We start from the raw sequence: 24078 nt of genomic DNA, 5'->3' as shown, positions 1-24078 counted from the left end.
AACAACATCCAATTCCACAAACACCCACAGGGTGTTTGCAACAACGCAATTTAATTCAGATAGAAACTCGAGGGAGTTAATATACATTCTGCATGTTGAGGTCTCAGAACTGTCCTCAGTTCAGATCCTGGCCATGTGGGCCCATCCCTCATGATCTGACAAAGTGTCTAAAACTGGGAAGTTCCATTACCCCACCTCCGTGTTCAATAACTCAGTTAATTTGATAACCAACTCAGGATGACCACTCACACAGGGATCACACCTTGTTATTAAGGATAATTCTAGGCACACCAAAATGAGTAGACGTGCAAGGCGAAGTGGAAGTGGAGTTGTGGGGAGCCACCATGTCCTAGAGAACACAGGACCCTCACATCACCACCCTCCCTGTTTTAACAGCTGAGAAGCTCTCTGAATGCTCTCTGAATGCCTGAATTCTTCTTGAAGTTTCACTAAACGGGTGTTTTGATTGAATCATTGGCCAGTGGGGACTGTTCCCAGTCTAGTGCCCTCTCCTCTCCCCAGAGGAACCGGAAGAACAAACCTTTAATCACACCACCGAGGATCTTTTTAAACACTTTTTTCACTGAACGCTTCTCAAGGCCGTGTTTATGGCTTGTCTCCACACCTATGAGAGACAGGAAATTCCAAGAGTTTCAGGAGGCCTAGCCATGAACTAAAACAATGATCAAATATGGATAATAAAATAGTCGTCAACAGTGGACAAATGAGAGGATAACTAGGGATAATACAAAATAGTCAAAAGGGAACATGGGAAAGGGCCTGGAGACTTTCCTAATAATGGCTCAGCTTTGGTCTCAGGAGTCAGCCTACACAGGGCTCTTTCTACATTCCCTGCAGAATATTCATCCCAGCTTGTGGTAATTATTTTTCATGATAAGAGGAATACTCATTATTTGACACCCAAATATTCTTGCTGGCCCAAAGTAAGTAGGTAAAGAAATCTTTTGAGATGAATGCATATTGGCAGAACATACACTAAATTCACCGTGAAATATTCATGCACTGTTGAGGTTTCAACAAACAGGCTTATTGATTGAATCATTCATCATTGATCATTGATCTGAATCTCAGTGCCCTTCCCTCTTTCGTGAGGTCCAGAAACTACAAACCTTCATTCTCCTCACTGAGTGTTGAGTATTCAATCTCAAGTGTTGGCAGTTCCTCTGGCGTATGGTTATCGAATTGTATCCCAGAAATCATCACCTGACCTATGAAAGAGAGTAAATTTCAAGAGTTTCAGGAGGCCTGGTCCGTGAAACAAGAAAAGGAACAAACATGGATAAGATAATACCAGTCAAAAGACAACAAGGAAAGGGCCTGGAGACTTTCCTTATATTGTATCAGCCTTGCTCCAACACGCTACCCCACAAGGACTGTGTTTCTTGCTTTCCCTGCAGCTGCTCTCCTCATGGCTGGGATCTTTGATTACTCTTAATACTACAGGAATAACATCATCTGATAAAGAAATATTTTTCTTGGCCACAGCAAGCAGGTAGAGAATTTCTTTTTCAGCTCAACACATTGTGTTGGCAAATGGACAAATCAGGTCATGACACATGAATAAAGTCTTTCCTTTCATAACTCTGCATCTGTTCTGAGAACTAATGTAACATGTTTCCCCTGTTCAGATGAGGATACTGCTGATGGCTAGCCCAGGAATAAGCATATGGGTTGCCTGGTCAAGAGAATATAGGATGATGTCACAACCCATTTGATACAATAATTGGCTAACAACTCAACAATACAGAGTTGGGTCAGAGTTTCCAGGTCCAGGGGTTTAGCTTCACTACTCACCTCTCCCCAAGCCTCACCTGAGCCATCAAATCACAGAGGAGGGTGAGTCTGGGTTTTTTCCTGACACCAAATATGTGGTTTTTCCACAACCACCCATTGCCAACACCCAGCGGGCCACCCAGTGTCCATTGACCTTGGATGCCATGCTGTGGAGTTAGTGCTGATGCCATAGGTTGAGGTATCGAGACTGCCTTGACTTCAGTGCCAGCCATGTGTTCTCGAGTTATCATGTTTCTGAACAACTGGCTGAAACTTGAAATTTCCACTCTACCTCCATGCTCAGAAACTCAATCAAACCAGTGAACAAACTCAAGAAAACTCGTAATCACTGTTCTCAGAGAAACTCAGAAACAGTGAAATGGAGGAGATCTTTAGGGCACGGGTGTAGTGGAGTTGGATGGAGCCTCCATGCCCTTCTGAGCAGAGCACCTTCAATGCATGACCATTTAGCCCCACCTGATAAGCTCTCTGAACCAATATTTATGGGTTTGTATTGAGGTTTCCCTCAAGAGTCGTATGGATTGAATCGTCAGCCAGTGGTGACTGACCTCAGGCTCAGTGCCCTCCACTTCCCCAGAAGAGCAGAAAGTCCTAACCTTTAAGGGCTTTCTTGACTATTTCAGCCAATCCTGTTAGTATACTGGCTCCCTTTCCGACAACCTTGACACCTAGGAAAGACAAACATTTCAGGAATATTGTACCATGATCCCGGACAATGTTCACATATGAAAAATAAAACGATAGGAAAATGTAAGACAGAGGAAAGGCAGGGAAATTTTTCTAATATTCTACAAGCCTTGGTCCATGAACCAACCACACAAGGTCTGGGTTTCATGCTTTCCAGTCAGTTGCTGTTCTCAGTGGTCCAGGTCTGTGTGATTAATTTTTATATAGAGGGATAATCATTACTTGTCCCATAAATATTCGTTCTTTCTGGCCCCAATTAAGTAGGTACAGAACGGTTTCATGAAGATTTCCTGGTGTAAAATGACCAAACATGGCCATGAAATGTGAATAAGCTGTTTATATTGATGACCCATAATATGTTCCCAGAACTCAGGCAGCACTTATCTGCTGTTCAGATGAGGACTATACATGACTTGCGGGAGGACACATGGTTTGAGGGTGACAGGGTCTAAACAAGATACACCCTGTCACAACCCACTTGATCTACTCTCCTATTCTGCCCTGAACTCTGAAAAAACTGATATTGGTAACAGCTTCTGGGTCCAGTGTCCCACTTTCATTACTCGCCTGGCCTAGCACTCGCCTGAGCTCCCAAAGCACAAGTGAGAGTGAGTTGGGTTTGTTTGACACCAAATATGTGGTGTCTCTCGAAACAACATCCAGTTACCCAAACACCCACGGGGTGTGCAAGAACACAATTTAATTCGGAGAGGAAATAGGGGGAGGTAAAATGCACTCTGCATGTTGAGTCTCAGAATTGTCCCAAGTTCAGGAGCTAGCCATATGCACCCATTTCTCACGATTTGGCAAGGTGTCTAAAACTGGGAAGTTCCATTATCTCACCTCCGTATTCAATAACTCAGTTAATCTGGTGACCAGAGTCAGAACGATCTCTCAAATAGGGATCGCACCTGGTTATTAAGGATATTTCTAGGCACACCAAAATGAGTAGATGTGCAAGGCAAAGTGGAAGTGGAGCTGTGGGGAGCCACCATGTCCTAGAGAACACAGGACCCTCACATCACCACCCTCGCCGTTTTAACAGCACTGAAGCTCTCTGAATCCCCACAGTTGTGGATTCTTCTTACAGTTTCACTAAACAGGAATTTTGATTGAATCATGGGCCAGTGAGGACTGTTCCCAGTCTCAGTGACGTCTCCTCTCCCCAGAGCTACAGGAAGAACACGAACCTTTAAGCACACCGCCGAGGATACCTTTAACCACAGGAAGTACTGAACGCTTCTCAATGCCCTGTTTATGCATTGTCTCCACACCTAGGAAAGACAGTAAATCCAAGAGTTGCAGGAGACCTCATCCATAGAATAAAACAACAATCAAATATGAATAATAAAATAGTCATCAACACTGGACAAATGAGGAAGCAACTATGGATAATAGACAGTAGTCAAAACAGAACATGGGAATGGGCCTGGAGACTTTCCTAATAGTGTCTCAGCTTTGGTATCATGCGTCAACCTACACAGGGCTCTTTCTTACATTCCCTGCAGAACATTCATCCATCTTGCTCTAATTGTTTTTCATGATAGAGGAATACTCATTATTTGATACCAAAATATTCTTTGTGGCCCAAAGTAAGTAGGTAAAGAAATTTTTTAGATGATACAACTTGGCGGAACATGCACTAAATTCACCATGAAATATTTATGCACCGTTGAGGTTTCATAAAATACACGTCTTGACTGAATCATTCGTCACTGGTCATGTCTGAATCTCAGTGCCCTTCCCTCGTCCCCAGGGTCTAGAACATGCAAACCTTTGATCTCCTCACTGAGTGGTGAGTATTCGATCTCAAGTGTTGGCAATTCCTCTTGAGTACTGTTATCAAACTGTATCCCGGAAATCATCACCTGACCTATGAAAGAGAAATTTCAAGAGTTCAGAAGACATAGTCTGTGAAACAAGAAAAGGAACACAGATGCATAATATGATACCAGTCAAAAGACAACGGGAGAAAGGGCCTGGAGACTTTCCTAATATTGTATCAGCCTTGCTCCCACACGCTACCCTACAAGGGCTGTGTTTCTTGCTTTCCCTGCAGATGCTCCCCTCGTGGCTCAGATCTTTTGATTACTCTTTATAATATGGGAATTAACATTGTTTGATAAAGAAATATTTTTACTTGGCCACAGAAAGCTGGTAGAGAATCATTTTCTCCCCTTAACACATTGTGTTGGAAAATGGACAAATCAGGTCATGACATATGAATAATGTCTTTCCTTTCATAACTCTGCATTTGTTCTAAGCACTAATGTAACATGTTCCCCTGCTCAGATGAGGAAACTCCAGATGACTTGCCCAGGAATAAGCATGTGGGTTGCCTGCTCAATACAATATACAATGAAGTCACAACCCATATGATACACTAATGTTTTGCTAGGAACTCGACAATACAGAGAACAGGTCAGTTTTCAGGTCCAGGGGCTTACTTTCACTACTCACCGCTCCCCGAGGCTCACCTCAGCCATCAAAACACAGGGGAGGGTGAGTCTGGGTTTTTTCCTGACACCAAATATGTGGTTTTTCCAACAACCATCCAATTCCCAACACCCAACAGGCTGCCCAGTATCCACTGAGCTTGGATACCATATCTGTGGAGTTAGTGCTGATGCCACAGATTGAGGTATAGAGACTACCCAGACTTCAGATCCCAGCCATGTGTTCTTGAGTCATCATGTTTCTGAACAAGTGACTGAAGCTTGAAATTTCCACTCTACCTCTATGCTCGAAAACTCAGTCAAACCTGTGAACGAACTCAGGAAAACTCTTAATCACTGTTCTCAGAGTAACGTACAGAAAAAAAACTCAGAAACAGTGAAATGGAAGAGATCTTTTCCATGGCTGTGGTGGAGTTGGATGGAGCCTCCATGTTTTCCTGAACAGAGCACCCTCATCTCATGACCGTTTAGCCTCAACTGATAAGCTCTCTGAGCCAGTATTTATAGGTTTGTATTGAGGTTTCCCTCAAGAGTCGTATGGATTGAATCATCAGCCAGTGGTGACTGACCTCAGGCTCAGTGCCCTCCTCTCTCCCCAGAAGAGCAGAAAGTCCTAACCTTTTAGGGCTTTCTTGACTATTTCAGCCAATCCTGTTAGTATACTGGCTCCCTTTCCGACAATCTTGACACCTAGGAAAGACAAACATTTCAGGAATATTGTACCATGATCCCGGACAATGTTCACATATGAAAAATAAAACAATAGGAAAATGTAAGACAGAGGAAAGGCAGGGAAATTTTTCTAATATTCTACAAGCCTTGGTCCATGAACCAACCACACAAGGTCTGGGTTTCATGCTTTCCAGTCAGTTGCTGTTCTCAGTGGCCCAGGTCTGTGTGATTAATTTTTATATAGAGGGATAATCATTATTTGTCCCATAAATATTTGTTCTTTCCTGCCCCAAGTAAGTAGGTACAAGAAATCTTTCATGACCATTTCCTGGTGTAAAATGACATAACATGGCCATGAAATGTGAATAAGATGTTTATATTGATGACCCGTAATATGTTCCCAGAACTCATGCAGCACTTATTTGTTGTTCAGATGAGGACTCTACATGACTTGCGGGAGGACACATGGTTTGAGGCTGACAGGGTCCTAACAAGATACACCCTGTCACAACCCACTTGATATACTATCCTACTCTGCCTGGAACTCTGAAAACACTGATATTGGTGAGAGCTTCTGGGTGCAGTGTCCCACTTTCATTACTCGCCTGGCCCAGCACTCCCCTGAGCTTCCAAATCACAAGGGAGAGTGAGTTGGGTTTGTTTGACACCAAATATGTGGTGTCTCTCAAAACAACATCCAATTCCACAAACACCCATGGGGTGTGCAAGAACGCAACTTTATTCAAAGAGGAAATTGGGGGAGGTAAAATGCACTCTGCATGTTGAATCTCAGAATTGTCCCAAAACAGGAACCACCAGGCATGCCAATATGCCATTATTTGGCAAAGTGTCTAAAACTGGGAAGTTCCATTGACCCACCTCCATGTTCAATAACTGAGTTAATCTCATGAACAAACTCAGGAAGACCCTCACATCACCACCCTCCCTATTGTAACAGCCCAGAAGCTCTCTGAATCCCCACATTTGTGGATTCTTCTTGTGCTTTCACTAAATAGGAATTTTGACTGAATCATGGGCCAGTGAGGACTGTTCCCAGTCTCAGTGCCCTCTCCTCTCCCCAGAGCTACAGGAAGAACACAAACCTTTAAGCACACCGCCGAGGATACCTTTAACCACAGGTAGTACTGAACGCTTCTCAATGCCCTGTTTATGCATTGTCTCCACACCTAGGAAAGACAGTAAATCCAAGAGTTGCAGGAGGCCTGGTCCATGGACTAAAACAACGATCTAATATGGATGATAAAATAGTCATCAACAGTGGACAAATGAGGGCAAAAATATGGATAATACACAATAGTCAAAACAGAACGTGGGAATGGGCCTAAGACTTTCCTAATAATGTCTCAGCTTTGGTATCAGGTGTCAACTTACACAGGGTTGTTTCTTACATTCCCTGCAACATTCACTGCTGTAATTATTTTTCATGATAACAGAATACTCATTATTGACACCTAAGTATTCTCTGTGGCCCAAAGTAAGTAGGTAAAGAAATTTTTTATTTTAAATTTATTTTTTACAATAATACATATTGGCAGAACATGCACTAAATCATCATGAAATATTTATGCGCCATTGAGGTTTCAAGAAACAGGCCTTTGGATGGAATCATTGATCACTGGTTATGGATCTGAATCTCAGTCCCCTTCCCTCTTCCCTGTGGTCCAGAAAATACAAACCTTCATTCTCTTCAATGAGTGTTGAATATTCAATCCGGAGCGTTGGTAATTCCTCTTGCGTACTGTTATCAAACTGTATCCCAGAAATCATCACCTGACCTATGAAAGAGAGTAAAATTCAAGAGTTTCAGAAGACATGGTCTGTGACACAAGAAAAGGAACACAGGTACATAATAAAATACCAGTCAAAAGACAACAGGGGAAAGGGCCTGGAGACTTTCCTAATATTGTATCAGCCTTGCTCCCACAGGATACCCCACAAGGGCTGTGTTTCTTGCTTTCCCTGCAGCTGCTCCCCTCGTGGCTCAGATCTTTCCATTACTCTTCATAATATGGGAATAAACATTGTTTGATAAAGAAATATTTTTACTTGGCCACAGCAAGTAGGTAGAGAATGTTTTTTTCAGGTTAACACATTGTGTTGGAAAATGGACAAATCAGGTCATGACACATGAATAAAGTCTTTCTTTTCATAACTCTGCATCTGTTCTAAGCACTAATGTAACATGTTTCCCCTGTTCAGATGAGGAAACTCCAGATGACTTGCCCAGGAATAAGCATCTGGGTTGCCTGGTCAAGACAATATACGATGATGTCACAACCCATATGATACAATATTGATGGGCTAGGAACTCAAAATACAGAGAACGAGTCAGAGTTTTGAGGTCCAGGGGATTACTTTCACTACTCACCTCTCCCCAAGCTTCACCTGAGCTTCAAATCAATGAGAAGGGTGAGTCGGTTTTTTCCTGACACCAAATATGTGGTTTTTCCAACTACCATCCAATTCCCAACACCCAACAGGCCAGCCAGTGTCCATTGACCTTGGATACCATACTGCGGAGTTAGTGCCCATGCCACAAGTTAAGGTATCGAGACTGCCCAGATTTCAATGCCAGCGCTGTGTTGTCGAGTTATCATGTTTCTGAACTAGTGAGTGAAACTCAAAATTTCCACTCTACCTCCATGCTCAGAAACTCAATCAAACCAGTGAACAAACTCAGGAAAACTCTTATTCACTGTTCTCAGAGAAACTCAGAAACAGTGAAATGGAAGAGATCTTTAGGGTATGGGTGTAGTGGAGTTGGATGGAGCCTCCAGGCCCTTCTGAGCAAAGCACCCTCAACTCATGACCCTTTAGCCCCACGTGGTAAGCTCTCTGAGCCAATATTTATGGATTTGTATTGAGGTTTCACTCAAGAGTTGTATAAATTGAATTGTCAGCCAGTGGTGACTGACCTCAGGCTCAGTGCCCTCCTCTCTCCCCAGAAGAGCAGAAAGTCCTAACCTTTAAGGGCTTTCTTGACTATTTCAGCCAATCCTGTTATTATACTGGCTCCCTTTCTGAAAACCTTGGCACCTGTGAAAGACAAACATTTCAGGAATATTGTACCATGAACCAAGATAATATTCACATATGAAAAATAAAACAGTAGGAAAAAGTAAGGCAAAGTAAAGGCCTGGAGAATTCTCTAATATTGTACAAGTCTTGGTCCCATGAACCAACCACCCAACAGCTGGGTTTCATGCCTTCCCAGCATTTGCTTTTCTCCGTGGTCTAGTTCTGTGTGATTAATTTTTAAACAGAGGGATAATCCTCATTTGACCCATAAATATTCTTTCTTTCTGGCACCAAATAAACAGGTATAGAAATTGTTCATGAACATTTCCTGGTATAAAATGACCAAACATGGCCATGAAATGTGAATAAGCTGTTTATATTTATGACTTATAATCAGTTCCCAGAATTCATGCAGCACTTATCTGCTGTTCAGATGAGGACTATGGATGACTTGCCAGAGGACACATGGCATGAAGGTGACATGATCCAAACAAGATATACCATGTCACAACCCACTTGATACACTATCCTATTCTGCCTGGAATGCTGAAAATACCAATAACTGTCACAGCTTCTGGGTACAGTGTCCCACTTTCATTACTCCCCTGGACCAGCAATCTCCTGAACTCCCAAAGCACCAGGGAGAGCGAGTTGGGTTTCCTTGACACCAAATATGTGGTGTCCTTCGAAACAACATCCAATTCTCCAAACACCCACTGGATGTGCAACAACGCAATTTAATGCACATAGGAAATCAGAGGAGTTAATATACATTCTGCATGTTGAGGTCTCAGAACTGTCCTCAGTTCAAATGCGATCCATGTGGGACCATCCCTCATGATTTGGCAGAGTGTCTAAAACTGGGAAGTTCCATTACCCCACCTCCTTGTTCAATAACTCAGTTAATCTGATGACCAGTCAGGAAGACAACTCACATAGGGATCGCACCTTGTTATTTAAGATAATTCTAGGCACACCAAAATGAGTAGATGTGCAAGGCAAAGTGGAAGTGGAGCTGTGGGGAGCCACCATGTCCTAGAGAACACAGGGCCCTCCCATCACTACCCTCCCTGTTGTAACAGCCCAGAAGCTCTCTGAATGTCCACATTTGTGGATTCTTCTTACGGTTTCACTAAACAGGAATTTTGATTGAATCATGGGCCAGTGAAGACTGTTCCCACTCTCAGTGTCCTCTCCTCTCCCCAGAAGTACAGGAAGAACAAACCTTTAAGCACACCGCCGAGGATACCTGTAAGCACAGGTAGTACCGCACGCTTCTCAAGTCTCTGCTTATGGCTTGTCTCCACACCTAGGAAAGACAGTAAATCCAAGAGTTGCAGGAGGCCTGGTCCATGGATTAAAACAATGATCAAATATGGATGATAAAATAGTCGTCAACAGTGGACAAATGAGGGAAAAATTATGGATAATATGCAATAGTCAAAACAGAATGTGGGAATGGGCCTGGAGACTTTCTTAATAGTGTCTCAGCATTAGTATCAGGAGTCAACCTACACAGGGCTGTTTCTTACATTCCCTGCAGAACATTCATCCCAGCTTGCTCTTATTATTTTGCATGATAGCGGAATACTCATTATTTGACACCCAAATATTCTTCGTGGCCCAAAGTAAGTAGGTAAAGAAATCTTTCGAGATGAATACATCTTGGTGGAACATGCACAAAATTCACCATGAAATATTTATCCACTGTTGAGGTTTTAAGAGACAGGCATACTGAATCATTGGTCGTTGGTCATTGATCTGAATCTCAGCGCCTGTCCCTCTTCCCCAAGGTGCAGAAACTACAAACCTTTATTCTCCTCACTGAGTACTGCATATTCAATCTCGAGTGTTGGCAATTCCTCTTGTGTATGGTTATCAAATTGTATTCTCGAAATCATCACCTCGTCTATGAAAGAGTAAATCTCAAGAGTTTCAGGAAATGTGGTATATGAAACAGGAAAAGGATCATACATGGATAAGATAATACCAATCAAAAGACAACAAGGGAAAGGACCTGGAGACTTTCGTTATATTGTAAAACCTTGTTCTCACATCTTGCTTTCCCTGCAGCTGCCCTCCTCCGTGGCTCTATAGCTTTTCATTACTCTTAATGATACAGGAATAAACCTTTTCCAACAAGAAATATTTTTACTTGGCCACAGCAAGTAGCTAGAGAATATTTTTTCAGATTAGCACATTGTGGTGGAACGTGGACAAATATGGTCATGACACGTGGATAAACTGTTTCTACTCATAACTCATCATCTGTTCTAAGAACTCATGTGACACGATTCCCTGTTCAGATGAGAAAACTGCAGATTACTTGCACCAGGACACACATTCAGGAGGCTTGGTCAGGACATGATACTGTCACATTGCTACCCATTTGATACACTATTGCTTGGCTCGGAACTCGACAATACTCAGAACTGTGAGAGTTTCCAGGTCCAGGGTCTTACTTTCCTAACTTGCCTATCCTCAAGCCTCACCTGGGCCATCACATCACAGTGGTGGGTGACTGTGGGATTTTTCCTAACACCAAATACATGGTTTTTCCAATAACCATCCAATTCCCAACACCCAACATGCCACCCTAAGTCCACTGACTTCTGATACCATCTGTGGAGTTCAGGCTGATTCCACAGGTTGATGTAGGGAGACGGCCCTGACTTCAGATGCTAGCCATGTCCTCTTGAGTTATTGTGATTCTGACCAAGTCACTGAATCTTCAAATTTCCACAACTCCACCTTCATCCTCAAAAACTCAATCGAACCAGCAACCAAACTCAGGAAAACTCTTAATCACTGCTCTCAGTGTACATTACAGGAAAAATCTCAGAAACAGTGAATACGAGGAGATCTTTAGTGCACGGGAGGAGTAGAGATTGACGGAGCCTCCATGCCTTCCTGAGCAGAGCACCTTCAACTCACGACCGCTTCTTCCCCCCTCAGAAGTTCTCTGAGCCAGTATATATTGAGTTTTATTGAGGTTTCACTAGGGGGTCAATATGTACTCAGTCGTCAGCCAGTGGTGACTGATCTCAGTCTCAGTGCCCTCCCCTCTCCCCAGGGGAGCAGGAAGTCCTAACCTCTGATTGTTTTGTTCAGCATTTTAGCCAATCCTCCTAGTATACTGGCTCCATTTCCGACAATCTTGGAACCTATGAAAGACAAAAATTTCAAACATTTCAGAATATTGGAACATGAACCAGGACAACATTCACATATGAAAATTAAAATGATAGCGAAAAGTGAGAAAAGAGAAGGCCAGCGGAACTGTCTAATATTGTAAAGTCCTTGGTCCGTGAACCAGCTGCACGAGGCCTGGGTTTCCCGCTTTCTTGGCAGCTGCTCGTCTCGATGTTCTAGGTCTCTGCGATTAATTTTCAAATGGAGGGATACTCATCACTTGAGCCATAAATAGTCTTTCCTTCTGGCCCCAAGTGAGTAGGCACAGAAATCTCTCATGAACATTTCCTGGTGTAAAATGACCAAAAATGGCCATGAAATGCGGATAAGCTGTTTATATTTATGACTGGCATTATGTTCCCAGAACTCATGCAGCACTTATCTGCTGTTCAGATGAGGACTATGGATGACTTGCCAGAGGACGCATGGCATGAGGGTGACAGAGTTCGAACAAGATACACCATGTCATAGCCCACTTGATACACTCTCCTATTCTGAAGGGAACTCTGAAAATACCAATAATTGGTAACGGCTTCTGGGTACAGTGTCCCACTTTCATTACTCCCCTGGTCCAGGACTCATGAGCTCCCAAAGCACAAGGGAGAGTGAGTTGGGGTTCCTTGACACCAAATATGTGGTGTCTCTAGAAACAACATCCAATTTCACAAACACCCACTGGGTGTGCAACAACACAATTTAATTCAGATAGAAACTCGAGGGAGTTAATATACATTCTGCATGTTGAGGTCTCAGAACTGTCCTCAGTTCAGATCCTGGCCATGTGGGCCCATCCCTCATGATCTGACAAAGTGTCTAAAACTGGGAAGTTCCATTACCCCACCTCCGTGTTCAATAACTCAGTTAATTTGATAACCAACTCAGGATGACCACTCACACAGGGATCACACCTTGTTATTAAGGATAATTCTAGGCACACCAAAATGAGTAGACGTGCAAGGCGAAGTGGAAGTGGAGTTGTGGGGAGCCACCATGTCCTAGAGAACACAGGACCCTCACATCACCACCCTCCCTGTTTTAACAGCTGAGAAGCTCTCTGAATGCTCTCTGAATGCCTGAATTCTTCTTGAAGTTTCACTAAACGGGTGTTTTGATTGAATCATTGGCCAGTGGGGACTGTTCCCAGTCTCAGTGCCCTCTCTTCTCCCCAGAGGAACCGGAAGAACAAACCTTTAATCACACCACCGAGGATCTTTTTAAACACTTTTTTCACTGAACGCTTCTCAAGGCCGTGTTTATGGCTTGTCTCCACACCTATGAGAGACAGGAAATTCCAAGAGTTTCAGGAGGCCTAGCCATGAACTAAAACAATGATCAAATATGGATAATAAAATAGTTGTCAACAGTGGACAAATGAGAGAATAACTAGGGATAATACAAAATAGTCAAAAGGGAACATGGGAAAGGGCCTGGAGACTTTCCTAATAATGGCTCAGCTTTGGTCTCAGGAGTCAACCTACACAGGGCTCTTTCTTACATTCCCTGCAGAATATTCATCCCAGCTTGTGGTAATTATTTTTCATGATAAGAGGAATACTCATTATTTGACACCCAAATATTCTTGCTGGCCCAAAGTAAGTAGGTAAAGAAATCTTTTGAGATGAATGCATATTGGCAGAACATACACTAAATTCACCGTGAAATATTCATGCACTGTTGAGGTTTCAACAAACAGGCTTATTGATTGAATCACTCATCATTGATCATTGATCTGAATCTCAGTGCCCTTCCCTCTTTCGTGAGGTCCAGAAACTACAAACCTTCATTCTCCTCACTGAGTGTTGAGTATTCAATCTCGAGTGTTGGCAGTTCCTCTGGCGTATGGTTATCGAACTGTATCCCGGAAATCATCACCTGACCTATGAAAGAGAGTAAATTTCAAGAGTTTCAGGAGGCCTGGTCCATGAAATAAGAAAAGGAACAAACATGGATAAGATAATACCAGTCAAAAGACAACAAGGAAAGGGCCTGGAGACTTTCCTTATATTGTATCAGCCTTGCTCCCACAGGTCACCCCACAAGGGCTATGTTTCTTGCTTTCCCTGCAGCTGCTCTCCTCATGGCTGGGATCTTTGATTACTCTTAATACTACAGGAATAACATCATTTGATAAAGAAATATTTTTACTTGGCCACAGCAAGCAGGTAGAAAATTTCTTTTTCAGCTCAACACATTGTGTTGGCAAATGGACAAATCAGGTCATGACACATGAATAAAGTCTTTCCTTTCATAACTCTGCATCTGTTCTGAGAACTAATGTAACATGTTTCCCCTGTTCAGATGAGGAAACTGTTGATTACTAGACCAGGAATAAGCATGTAGGTTGTCTGGCCAAGAGAATATAGGATGATGTCATAACCCATTTGATACACTATTCATTGGCTACGAACTCAACAATACAGAGAACGGGTCAGAGTTTCCAGGTCCAGGGATTTACTTTCACTACTCAGCTCTCCCCAAGCCTCACCTGAGCCATCAAATCACAGAGGAGGGTGAGTCTGGGGTTTTTCCTGACACCAAATATGTGGTTTTTCTACAACCATCCATTCCCAACACCCAACAGGCCGCCCAGTATCCATTGAGCTTGGATACCATATCTGTGGAGTTAGTGCTGATGCCACAGATTGAGGTATTGAGACTACCCAGACTTCAGATCCCAGCCATGTGTTCTCGAGTTATCATGTTTCTGAACAAGTGACTGAAACTCGAAATTTCCACTATACCTCCATGCTCAAAAACTCAGTCAAACCAGCGAACAAACTCAGGAAAACTCTTATTCACTGTTCTCAGAGAAACTCAGAAACAGTGAAATGGAGGAGATCTTTAGGGCACGGGTGTAGTGGAGTTGGATGGAGCCTCCATGCCCTTCTGAGCAGAGCACCTTCAACGCATGACCATTTAGCCTCACCTGATAAGCTCTCTGAACCAATATTTATGGGTTTGTATTGAGGTTTCCCTCAAGAGTCGTATGGATTGAATCGTCAGCCAGTGGTGACTGACCTCAGGCTCAGTGCCCTCCACTTCCCCAGAAGACCAGAAAGTCCTAACCTTTAAGGGCTTTCTTGACTATTTCAGCCAATCCTGTTAGTATACTGGCTCCCTTTCCGACAACCGTGACACCTAGGAAAGACAAACATTTCAGGAATATTGTACCATGATCCCGGACAATGTTCACATATGAAAAATAAAACGATAGGAAAATGTAAGACAGAGGAAAGGCAGGGAAATTTTTCTAATATTCTACAAGCCTTGGTCCATGAACCAACCACACAAGGTCTGGGTTTCATGCTGTTCTCAGTGGTCCAGGTCTGTGTGATTAATTTTTATATAGAGGGATAATCATTACTTGTCCCATAAATATTCGTTCTTTCTGGCCCCAATTAAGTAGGTACAGAACGGTTTCATGAAGATTTCCTGGTGTAAAATGACCAAACATGGCCATGAAATGTGAATAAGCTGTTTATATTGATGACCCATAATATGTTCCCAGAACTCAGGCAGCACTTATCTGCTGTTCAGATGAGGACTATACATGACTTGCGGGAGGACACATGGTTTGAGGGTGACAGGGTCTAAACAAGATACACCCTGTCACAACCCACTTGATCTACTCTCCTATTCTGCCCTGAACTCTGAAAAAACTGATATTGGTAACAGCTTCTGGGTCCAGTGTCCCACTTTCATTACTCACCTGGCCTAGTACTTGCCTGAGCTCCCGAAGCTCAAGAGAGAGTGAGTTGGGTTTCCTTGACACCAAATATGTGGTGTCTCTAGAAACAATATCCAGTTATCCAAACACCCACGGGGTGTGAACAACGCAATTTAATTCGGAGAGGAAATTGAAGGAGTTAACATACATTCTGCATGTTGAGTCTCAGAATTGTCCCACGTTCAGGAGCCAGCCATGTGCACACATTTCTCATGATTTGGCAAAGTGTCTAAAACTGGGGTGTTCCGTACCCCACCTCCTTGTTCAATAACTCAGTTAATCTGGTGACCAGACTCAGGATGACTGCTCACAGAGAGATCACACCTTGTTATTAAGGATGATTCTAGGCACACCAAAATGAGTAGATGTGCAAGGCAAAGTGGAAGTGGAGCTGTGGGGAGCCTCCATGTCCTAAAGAACACAGGACCCTCACATCACCACCCTCGTCATTTTAACAGCCCAGAATTCAGAGGAATGCCCACATTTGTGGATTCTTCTTCGGTTTCACTAAACAGGAATTTTGATTGAACCATGGGCCAGTGAGGACTATTCCCAGTCTCAGTGTCCTCTCCTCTCCCCAGAGCTACAAAAAGAACAAACCTTTAAGCACACCGCCGAGGATACCTTTAACCACGGGTAGTACTGAACGCTTCTCAATGCCCTGTTTATGGATTGTCTCCACACCTAGGAAAGACAGTAAATCCAAGAGTTGCATGAGGCTGGTCCATGGAATAAAACAACGATCAAATATGGATGATAAAATAGTCATCAACAGTGGACAAATGAGGGAAAAAATATGGATAATATGCAATAGTCAAAACAGAATGTGGGAATGGGCCTGGAGACTTTCCTAATGTCTCAGCTTTGGTATCAGGTGTCAACCTACTCAGGGCTGTTTCTTATATTCCCTGCAGAACATTCATCCCAGCTTACTCTATTTATATTTCATGATAGACTTATGCTCATTATTTGACACCCAAATATTCTTTTTTTTGTCACTCTAGAATTTTATTTTTATTTTTTTAATAATTTGTTTTATTTATTTTTTTACTTTACAATATTGTATTGGTTTTGCCATACATCAACATGAATCCACCATGGGTGTACACATGTTCCCACTGCTGGGCATACACACCAAGGAAACCACATATTTTTTGTGGCCCAAATAAGTAGGTAAAGAAATTTTTAAGATTAATATGTCTTGGTGGAACATGCACAAAATTCACCATGAAATATTTATGCACTGTTGAGGTTTTAAGAAAGATACTTATTGATTGAATATTTAGTCTTTGATCTTTGATCTGAATCTCTGTGCCCTTCCCTCTTCCCCAAGGTGCAGACACTACAAACCTTTGATCTCCTCACTGAGTGTTGAGTATTCAATCTCGAGTGTTGGCAGTTCCTCTTGTGCATGGTTATCAAATTGTATTCCCGAAATCATCACCTGACCTATGAAACCGAGTAAGTTTCAGGAGTGAATTTTCAGCCTGGTCCATGAAACAGCAAAAGGATCCAACATGGATAACATAATACTCGTCAAAAGATAACAAGAGAAAGCGCCTGGAAACTTTCAGTATATTTTATCAACCTTACTCCCACAGGCTACCCTACAAGGGCTGTGTTTCTTCCTTTCCCTTCAGTTGCCCTCCTCCGTGACTCGACATCTTTTGATTACTCTTAATAATACTGGAATAAACATTATTTGATGAAGGAATATTATTATTTGGCCACAGCAAGTAAGTGGAGAACTTTTTTCCAGATTAACACATTGTGGTGGGAAAAGGACAAATCTGTTCAAGACACGTGAATAAAGTCTTTCTATTCATAACTCGTCACCTGTTCTAAGAACTCATGTAACATGTTTCCCCTGTTCAGATGAGGAAACTGCTGATAACTTGCCCAGGAATAAGCATGTGGGTTGCCTGGTCAAGACAATATACGATGATGTCACAACCCATATGATACACTATTGATTGGCTAGGAACTTGACAATACAGAGAACTCGGGAGAGTTTCCAGGTCCTGGGTCTTATTTTCACTACTCACCTCTCCCCAAGCCTCACCTGAGCCCTCACATCATAGGAGAGGGGGAGTCTGGGTTTTTTCCTGACACCAAAGACATGGTTTTTCCACCAACCACGTAATTCCCAACACCCAGTTGGCCACCCACTCTCAATTGATTTCTGATACCACATCTGTAGAATTAGTGCCATTGACACAGTTTGGGATAGCAAGATTGCCTTGACTTTAGATGCCCACCATGTCTTCTCAAATTATCATCTTCCTGACCAAGTGACTTAAACCTGAAATTTCCATGACTCCACCTCTATGCTTAAAAACTCAATTGAACCAGTCCCCATACTCAGGAAAACTCTTAATCACCTTTCTCAAATTAATGTCCAGGAAAAATCTCAGAAACAGTGAAATGGAGGAGATCTTTATGGCACAGGAGGAATGGGATTGGACAGAGTGTCCATGCCCTCCTGAGCAGAGCACCGTCACCTCACAACCATTTCCTCCCACCTCATAAGCTCACTGAGCCAATATTTATGGCTTTATATGAAGTTTCAGTCAATAGTCATATGTATTGAATTGTCAGCCAGTGGTGACTGATCTCAGTCTCAGTGCCCTCCTCTCTCCCCAGAGGAGCAGAAAGTCCTAACCTTTAAGTGCTTTGTTGATTATTTCAGCCAATCCTGTTAGTATACTGGCTCCATCTCCGATAATCTTAGTACCTATGAAAGACAGAGATTTCAAAATTTTCAGGAATATTGGACTATGAACCAGGATAACATTCAAATATGAACAATAAAACAATATTCAAATGGGACAAAGAAAAAGGCCTGGAGAATTATCTAATATTGTACAAGCCTTGGTCCCATGAGCCAACCACACAAAGGGTGGGTTTCATGCTTTCCCAGCATTTCCTCTTCTCAGGTCTGTGTGATTAAATTTTAAATAGAGGGATAATTGTTACTTGACCCATAAATATTCTTTCTTTCAGTCCCTAGTAAGCAGGTAGAGAAATCATTCATGAATATATCCTAGTGTAAAATGACCAAATATGGCCATGAAATGTGAATAAGCTGTTTATATTTATGACTCATAATATGTTCCAAGAACTCATGCAGCACTTATCTGCTGTTCAGATGAGGACTGTGGGTGACCTGCTGGAGGACTCATGGCATGAGGGTGACAGGGTCCAAACAAGATACACCCTGTCACAACCCAACTGATACACTCTCCTATTCTGCCAGGAACTCTGAAAATACCTACCAGAAGCTGGTAACAGCTTCTGGGTGTAGTGCCCCACTTTCATTACTCCCCTGGCCCAGCACTCACCTGAGCTCCCAAAGCACAAGGGAGGGTGAGTTGGGTTTCCTTGACACTAAATATGTGGTGTCTCTAGAAACAACATCCAATTCCACAAACACCCACAGGGTGTGCAACAACGCAATTTAATTCAGATAGGAAATCGGGCAAGTTAACATACATTCTGCATGTTGAGGTCTCAGAACTATCCTCACTTCAGATGCCAGCCATGTGGGCCCATCCCTCATGATTTGACAAAGTGCCTAAAACTGGGAAGTTCCGTTACCCCACTCCATGTTCAATTGCTCAGTTAATCTGATGACCAAACCCAGGAAGACCATTCACATAGGGATTACACCTTGTTATTAAGGATAATTCTAGGCACACCAAAATGAGTAGATGTGCAAGGCAAAGTGGAAGTAGAGTTGTGGGGAGCCTCCATGTCCTAGAGAACACAGGACCCTCACATCACCACCCTCCCTGTTTTAACAGCCCAGAAGCTCTCTGAATGCCCACATTTATGGATTGAGGTTTTGAAACCTCTTCTTGAGGTTTCACCAAACAGGTATTTTTCTTGAACCATTGGCCAATGGTTACTGTTCCCAATCTCAGTGCCCTGTCCTTTCCCCAGATGTGCAGAAAGCTCAAACCTGTAATCACACCGCCGAGGACACTTTTAATCACATTTGCTACTGAACGCTTCTCAAGTTCCCGTGTGTGGTTTGTCTCCAGACCTATGAAAGACAGTAAATTCCAAGAGTTTTAGGATGCCTGGTTTATGAACTAAAACAAGGATCAAATATGGATAATAAAATAGTAGTCAACAATGTGCAAAAGGAGGGAAAACATATGGATAATACACAGTAGTCAAAAGGGAACATGGGAAAGGGCTTGGAGACTTTCCTAATAATGTCTCAGCTTTGGTATCAGGAGTCAATCTTCAACTGGTTGTTTCTTACATTTCCTGCAGACAATTCATCCCAGGTCTTTCTGATTATTTTTCTTATAGAGGAATACTCTTTATTTGACACATAAATACTCTTTGTTTCCCAAACTAAGGAGTTAAAGAAATTTTTTTAGAGTAACACATCTTGTTGGAGCATGCACAAAATTCACCATGAAGTGTAATTCAATTTTTATTTTAATCACTGATGATCTTTTCAAAAAGCCATGTAACATGTATCCCCTGTTCTGATGAGAAAATTGCAGTTGACTTGCCCCAGGACATGGCACGTGTGTTTTAGGGCCAGGACAAGATTCTGGCATGTTACAACCTATTTGATACAGTCCTTGATTATCCCAGGAACTCTGAAAATACAGATAACTGGAAATAATTTATGGGTGTAATATGTACTTCCATTGCTCCCCTTCTTTGAAACATCACATGAACTGCCAGTCACTGGGGAGAGTGATTCTGAGTTTTTCCCTCACACCAAATATGCGGTGTCTCTACCAACAGTAACCAATTCCCCAAACACCCACTGGGTGTTCAACAAATCCATTTACTTTTGATGGGAATCGATGGAGTTTCTGGAGATTCTGAAGGTTGTGGGCTCAAGACTGTCCTCAGTTCAGATGCCAGCCAGGAGGTCCTGAGTCAATCATGCTTGTGACCAAATAACTAGAATTGGGGGCAGGCAGGTCTATGACTCAACTTCAAATTCAACAACTCAATAGAACTGGTGGCTGAACTTCAGGAAACCATTGCTTACTATTCCCAGATTAATGTACAAAATATAACTCGAGGCAGCAAAATGGAAGAGATGTGCAGGGCAAACGGACAGCGAGGTGCGCCCAGCCTCTGCGTCCTAGTGAGCACAGCACCCTCATCTCAACTTCCTGTATTCACCAACGCACAAGCTCTCTGAGCCCAGTTCTTATGTCTTTCTTCCTAGGGTTCACTAAGCAAGCATATTGGTTGGATTATCAGCCACTGTGATTGATCTCACTCTCAGCTTCCTCCCTTCTCCTCAGAGGTGCTGGAATGACAGTTGTTGAAAACTGTAAACGTTAAATGGGTGCTTGTGATTTCTTGGACACAAACCACACCTCAAGGGTACCTTGAGTGGCCTTTTGTTACTCATCTCATAACATCTAAAGTAAGGAAACTGCAAGAGTTTTAGGAGACCTGGGCCATTAACTAAGAGATGGATCAAATTTTAAGCTTTTTATTACTATACAGGGCTTCGCTGGTGGCTCAGCTGGTAAAGAATCCACCAGCAATGCAGGAGACCTGGGTTCAAACCTGTGTTTGAAAGATCCCCTGTAGAAGGCAAAGGGATCCCATTCCAGTATTCTGGCCTGGAGAATTCCATGGATGACAGAGTTCATGGGGTCGCAAAGAGTTGGACACAGCTGAATGACTTTCACTTTACTTACTTTTAATACTGCACTACAGTGAGATTCACAGACATGGCAGGGAACAAGAATAGAGATTCTCAGAAATGGATTTTGAGACATATATACATATAATATAAAATTCTAATAAATATAAAATTTTAATAAATATCCTCATGAGAGTTATGATGTCAGTGGAGTTAAAAGTCTGCAACTAAAGACTTCCCTGGTAGTCCAATAGAAAAGAATCCACATGGTAATGAACAGGACTTGAATTCTATCCCTTGTTGTGAAGATTCCATTTGCCTTGCAGCAACTAAGAAGGTGAACTGCAACTACTGAGCCCAGATGCCTAGAGCCCCTGATCTGCAACAAGAGAAGCCATCCCAACAAGATTCCACACTCTGCAAACAGAGAGAAGACTCCGGAACTAGAGAATACCCTTGAATAGGGAGGAAGACCAGTGCTACCAAAACCAAAGAAACAAACAAAAATCCTGGCCAGCATGACAGGAGAAATTCAGAGAGGGTTGGCAACACCCAATCCACACCTGCCCCACCCACTTTCATGGACTTCCATCGTTTCCCAGAAGCTGTAGAGGAGAGGTGAGGCTGGACCTACCTTCATCCTGGATATGGTGTATATTCAGCGGAGTGGTGTCCACCAGGATAACCAGGAGGACGAGAAGGGCTACAGAGAGGCAGAGCCGTCTCATCTTGGTGGCCTCGCAGGAGGGCTCCTGAGGATGCTGAGGACAGACAGACTGAGCTTTTAATATGCTAGCTGAGGGGTGGGATCAGGTGATGAGGAGGGGGGTGGGCAAGGGGAGGAGCTGGGTCCGTCCTGTTTATTGCGTAATCTCCCTACCTAACCATGCCTCCTGCTTCTGTCTTCAGGGGTCGAATATCCAGTAAGAACAATTCTCAGACTTGATGATGCCTGTGGGTCTCGTGTAAACACAGATTGTGATCAGACAGGTGGAGGGAGCATCCCAGCCCCTAGAGCAGTGCCTGGCATGTGATGGATGATAAGTAAGTGGATGAGAGTAGATCAGAAGACAGATAAGTGACTAGCAATGTGTTAGCCCAGGTTCTCCATTTCAGCCTTCTGCATGAGTCATCTCACCTGGACCTCAATGCCCTGACCCCCCTCACCTACCTCAGATGACAGGTGTGAAACAGGTCTTCCTACAACCATTGCCACAGCTTCTCCCCTGGATGGACACATGCGCTTTACCAGGCATTTGTCCAGGCAGGAACTTAGCTGGTGAAGGTGAAGTCGTGCTGGGCTCTAACCCTGTTTATGCATCAAAAAAACAAATAAGGGGAGAGGCTGAGGAGAAGCAGGGAGCTGATCATGTATCCACAGCATGACCCACAGTTGTCCCTCATCTGGTTTCATCAACTAAATCGTTAAAAAGCTAAGATCATGGAATCTGCCACTATTTCATGGCAAATAGAAGGGTAAGAGGTGTAAGTAGTGACTGATATACCCTAATTAAGCTCTAAAATCACTGTGGCTGGTGACTGCAGGTGTGAAATCAGAAAATTGCTTCTTTTTAGCAAAGCTATGACAAACCTAGACAGTGTGTTGAAAAGTAGAGACATCACTCTTCCAAAAAAGTTCCATATAGTCAAGTCTATGGTCTTCTCATTGGTCACGTATGCTTGTGAGATCTGGACCAGAAAGAAGGCAAACTGCCAAAGAATTGATGCTTTGGAACTGTGGTGCTGGAGAACACTCCTGAGGTCCCTTGGACAGCAAAAAGATCAAACTAGTCAATCTTAAGGGAAATGAACCCTGAATACTCATTGGAAGGTCTGATGCTGAAACTGAAGCTCCAGTATTTTGATCATCTGATATGAACAGCCAACTCATTGGAAAAGTCCTTGATGTTGGAAAAGATTGAGGGCAGAAGGAGAAGAGGGTGTTAGGGGAAGAGATGACTGGATGGCATCACTGATGCAATGGACGTGAACTTGGGCAAACTTGGGTGATGGTGAGAGACAGGGAGGCCTGGCGTGCTGCTCTCCATGGGGTCACAAAGAGTGGGACACACCTGGGTGACTGAACAACAGCAACAATATGGTATTACTATCACTATTATCATATCTGACATCCATTAAATGGTTACTCTGCTAACATTTGAACAAAGCATTTAACAAATACATCTCTTTCACTCTCATCACGATCCTTTGAGATTGATAGAGAAAGAAAAGAGCAACCTCTGAGTTCCAAGACCTGAGCTGGTACCACCAACAGCTCTTCTGTTCTCCTGCTCAACATAAACATTTTACAAAGCTTCAACATCAGATGAGACCATACTGGGTTGGTGAAAGTTCTAGACAAAAATAGGATATTGGATAACCATGCTTGAGCTCTGAGCAAAGGAGCTACATTACATAAATCATTGATATGATCAAACATCTTATCTTGTGTGAGTGTTATTTCCTGGCCAGATACAGCTCAAACCTCTATCTAGTCTTTCCTTCTTAAAGTTAAGATTAAGATACTCAGAGAACTACCCCACTTCCTAAACATCATCCATCCAGACAAAGCCAGCTTTCTGAAACCCTCCCCAAATTCAACTCACAGAAGCCCATGTCTTTTAATTTCTGTGGACAAGGGGGAGCAGGGAGCTGAACCTGTACCAACAGTCACCCCTCATCTGGTTTCACAAACAGGAAAGAGCTGTCTGCCTGACTGGACATCATGGGAACTTGGAAGATCACCGATAGCCACCCCCTTCCTCCTGCTCTCTCCCTTAATGGCAACAGGGACATAGGACCTCGGTTTGGGTACCAGCTCTGCATTTTCCTAACTTTGTGCCTGAGGGTTTAAG

General features: G+C 43.0%; 1 protein-coding gene across 1 annotated transcript; it reads right to left on the bottom strand.

Moving 5' to 3' along the window:
- Window positions 1-449: 449 nt before the first annotated feature.
- Window positions 450-21951, bottom strand: LOC138416884 (uncharacterized). The gene is given in 22 exon segments (XM_069546369.1): window positions 450-625; window positions 1131-1229; window positions 2412-2483; window positions 3693-3776; window positions 4277-4375; window positions 5577-5648; window positions 6734-6817; window positions 7328-7426; window positions 8616-8657; window positions 8660-8687; window positions 9895-9924; window positions 9926-9978; window positions 10480-10578; window positions 11762-11833; window positions 13050-13133; window positions 13640-13738; window positions 14928-14999; window positions 16189-16272; window positions 16939-17037; window positions 18251-18322; window positions 19550-19633; window positions 21858-21951. Coding segments are annotated over 22 exon segments (1797 nt in total).
- Window positions 21952-24078: the final 2127 nt, after the last annotated feature.

This window comes from Ovis canadensis, chromosome 13 (assembly GCF_042477335.2).
Source record: "Ovis canadensis isolate MfBH-ARS-UI-01 breed Bighorn chromosome 13, ARS-UI_OviCan_v2, whole genome shotgun sequence".
NCBI classification, from domain to species: domain Eukaryota; kingdom Metazoa; phylum Chordata; class Mammalia; order Artiodactyla; family Bovidae; genus Ovis; species Ovis canadensis.
Note: the sequence above shows the minus strand (reverse complement) of the source record. Positions and strands in the feature narration are given on the sequence as shown.